This window comes from Aphanomyces astaci, assembly GCF_000520075.1.
Source record: "Aphanomyces astaci strain APO3 unplaced genomic scaffold supercont1.59, whole genome shotgun sequence".
NCBI lineage: Eukaryota > Oomycota > Saprolegniomycetes > Saprolegniales > Verrucalvaceae > Aphanomyces > Aphanomyces astaci.
Genome location: NW_009798322.1, coordinates 192,033 through 195,323, shown reverse-complemented (window position 1 = coordinate 195,323; position 3,291 = coordinate 192,033). Strand labels below are relative to the sequence as shown.

Sequence of the window (3,291 nt, the reverse complement as noted above, 5' to 3'; positions counted from 1 at the left end):
GCCAACAAACATAGCCGCTCTAACCTCGCGTCTTTCGCCGTTGGCGAACAAGTTCTCCTCCTCCACAAGTCGGCGGTACCCGCCCATACATTCCGCACCCGTGCGGTTGGAATGTCCTCCAACGTCAAGCTACGCAGTGCTTGGCACGGCCCCTTTACCGCCCTCCGCGTGGTCAGTCCCACCAACTACAAGCTCGACCTGCCCACCTCATGGCAAATCCATCCAACATTCTATGTGGGTAAACTCAAACGTCATTTACCCCCGTTATCTACATCTACGACCGATGAAGCGACGGCAAACGATCCTCTGGATCCCGCGGCGGCTCTTCCTCTTCCGCCGCCATCGACTTCTCCTCCTCCCCTGGCGCCCCATGCGTTGCCGTCCGCGACATCGGCCCCAGCACTTGCTGCGGCGCCGCACAGCCCGATAATCCGCGGCTGCTTGCCTCTCCGCCGCAGTCACCTGTCCATACTGTTGTGGTTTTGACCCCAATGGCGGATTGTACCCCGCAAACAGATTCACCGGCCGCGCCGCAGTCAATCGCGCTGTCACCTGCGCAGCCGTTGCCCGCACCTGCGCAACTTCGCGCGCCCACGTCGAGGAACTCGCCGTCGGCGAAGCCCATACGCTTTTCCAGGCGCTCGCAGGGAGCACCGAAAACCCGCTTGGCGTCAACCGCGCCCCTTGCACATGCGCCGCCGCCGACATCGTCGCTTGCCCCCGAAGAGGTGATCTCCCTGGCACCGCCGATCACCCACGCGATCTCGAACGCCCATGCGAGCGCGATCGTGGGATCGCGATGGATAGCGACGGGTCGGCAGTTCGCTGTGCGAGACGGGCCAACAACAACTTCGGCCTCTTCCACGTTGTCATCGGCATCCTCGGCGATTTCGCTCGCCTTGCGCTTCTTGCCTTCGTCTGCCATCTCAAATCTCAACTGTCACGTCACAGTTCCCTCTCATTTCTGACCACGTGATGATGGCACGTTCTGTCTTCAAGTAGGGCAGGGTGTAACCGTCCCATTATCCGGTTACTAACCGGATGACTAGTCGACACCTCTTCAGTCCAAGGTATCTTTTCGTACACCAACATGTCCTCTTGCGCAACCAAGGTGTTCTCCTGACGATATATCAATGGTTGGTTGCGCGTAGCTTAGTGATAGCGTAGTGGTCTTAACGCTATCAATTCATTCTTGATTCTACCATCTCCTGCGTCTTCCTCTGCTCACGCTCACACCGGGTCCCCGCGCAACTTGGCCGTGAGTTGTTGGAGTATCGACGTGGATGGCGGGGCGCTGGTCGCGTCCGGCGACCTGATGGAACTAGCGCTCGTGACCACCGGGGCTGCTGTCCGCAAATGCGATGCATGAAAATACCTACTAGTATTTTCTAACGATGTTATTGGCCCAATGAAAGGTAGTGCAATTTGTTTGAACAAATAGTTTCTCCAATTTAAGGGAAATTAATTAAAACCTGGTCAACAAATCGAAAATATATTCTTCGAAGTATGTTTTACGAAATATATCTGCCGGAGATACGAAACACGAAATTTCTTAAACCCAGATAGTGCACATATTTTGATTTGATATTTGTATGTCAAAATTATATCCAGAGATATAAAGGGTTTTGCGAAATCGAGTATCCGGACACAGTTTACACAGCAATGCCATCAGCCAAACGCAAGCAGTGGCCGAAAATACGCATATTGTATGTAATATGTATGTTTTAGCTACTATGTGCATACATAATGCATAATCGTCGCAAAAGACTGAAATGCATTATGCATATTATATGCAATATATGCGCATTAATGCACATATTTCTACTCAAGCGTTTCGTGGACAGTCAATACGTCCCAGTAGCTGCGGTTGCACTTTAGGAAGAGGGTCGCCTCAATCATGCTGGGATGAAGTGAAAAACGGTCGAGGGCAATCAAAGCACTCGCCATGCTGAAAAGACGCACGGCTATGTTTGACGTTGGGGTGACAACACCAAGGAGGACATACTAGTAGGTGTCATTCTCGTCGGCCAGGCGCGCACGTTTCAACGCTCTTTCGGTAAATCCAGCATCTTCGTCCGAGGCATCATCTGCGCCGTGGTTGCTTCGCAGTGCAGCAACGGCCAACTTCTCAGGCCGAGTGAGCGTGCGACCACCATGTTGAAGCTTCGTGACGGCATTTTCAAATTTGGGTTGCCAACAATATTTGCTGATCCACCTAACAGTCTACTAGAAATATTTCATATAGTTATTGTCGATTTGATACAAATTTGGGGAGGGGGTGCAATCGAATCGCGCCGACCAAACCGATCCACAATCGATCTTCTTAGTTGAATTTTTTGATTGGCTAAGAATTTTGAGTTCATTTGAGGTAGCCAATCAAATCGATTTAAATTCCAACGAGAAACTACGCCACAACACGAAATTTCACTCTAAAGCACAATATACAACTCATGATATTTTGTACTTCGAAGTAATGCTCAAAGCTGGGGAAGTCAACGACAAGAGCATCAAAGAGAGTTTGAACCTCCCACATTGTATGTAGCGATGATTAATAACATCAAACGGGGCGTTACGAACTAATAAGGTATGCTAATGACTAGCTGCTAAGCAATGTGGTCGGTGTTATTATGTTATTTTTTATGCATTGCCAAATCGAGTCAAAATACATAATGCATATTTTTTTCAATTCTCGAAAATAAATTATGCATAAAACCCCTAAATATTTATGTTTATGCGTTATTTTATTTCGACCCCTAACTGTAAACGCAAGGCCCAAGCGGCGCTGACCACCGAGGACATAAGTCCTGTCAACAACTCGGGATGAAGGTATGTTGATTCGGTATGGCAGTAAAACACGCTATCAGTACGAGAATCGCTGTTGCGTATGAATATCGTATTAATACTGAGCACAATTATGAGCACGAGCGTGTCTTGACTTTGATGTCGAAGGCAATGGCAATACCTCCACCATCACACACATAACGTTACACTAATAACGTTACTCTACCTCAGCCATTTCTACCGGTAGGGCGTGGTGAGGTGGGGCAGTCGTGCCCATTGTTGTGCACCATACCACCAGCTTCCCACAACAGAATCATTATAATAGGCTGCCTGAGCCACGTCCAGCCACGTGGGCGATTCCACGAAATCTTCTCTGGGTTACTTAGCGACGATTCTGTCTCATTTATCGTATACGAGTAGTATGGCTATAAATTACCTAGTCGTAGAACGCATTGGGTTTGCGGAGACTACTGAAGCCTGAATGCACAGACAGCTCTCCTATGGTCAAGT

At 49.2% G+C, this 3,291-nt stretch overlaps 1 protein-coding gene across 1 annotated transcript; it reads right to left on the bottom strand.

Annotated features, from left to right (window-relative positions):
* Positions 1-1,230: 1,230 nt before the first annotated feature.
* On the bottom strand, positions 1,231-1,947 carry H257_14605 (hypothetical protein; the record flags this gene model as incomplete). Its single annotated transcript, XM_009842491.1, has 2 exons — positions 1,231-1,375; positions 1,826-1,947. The coding sequence occupies 2 exons, from the start codon at positions 1,945-1,947 to the stop codon at positions 1,231-1,233; spliced, it is 267 nt and encodes an 88-aa protein (XP_009840793.1).
* Between the last annotated feature and the right edge of the window lie 1,344 nt (positions 1,948-3,291).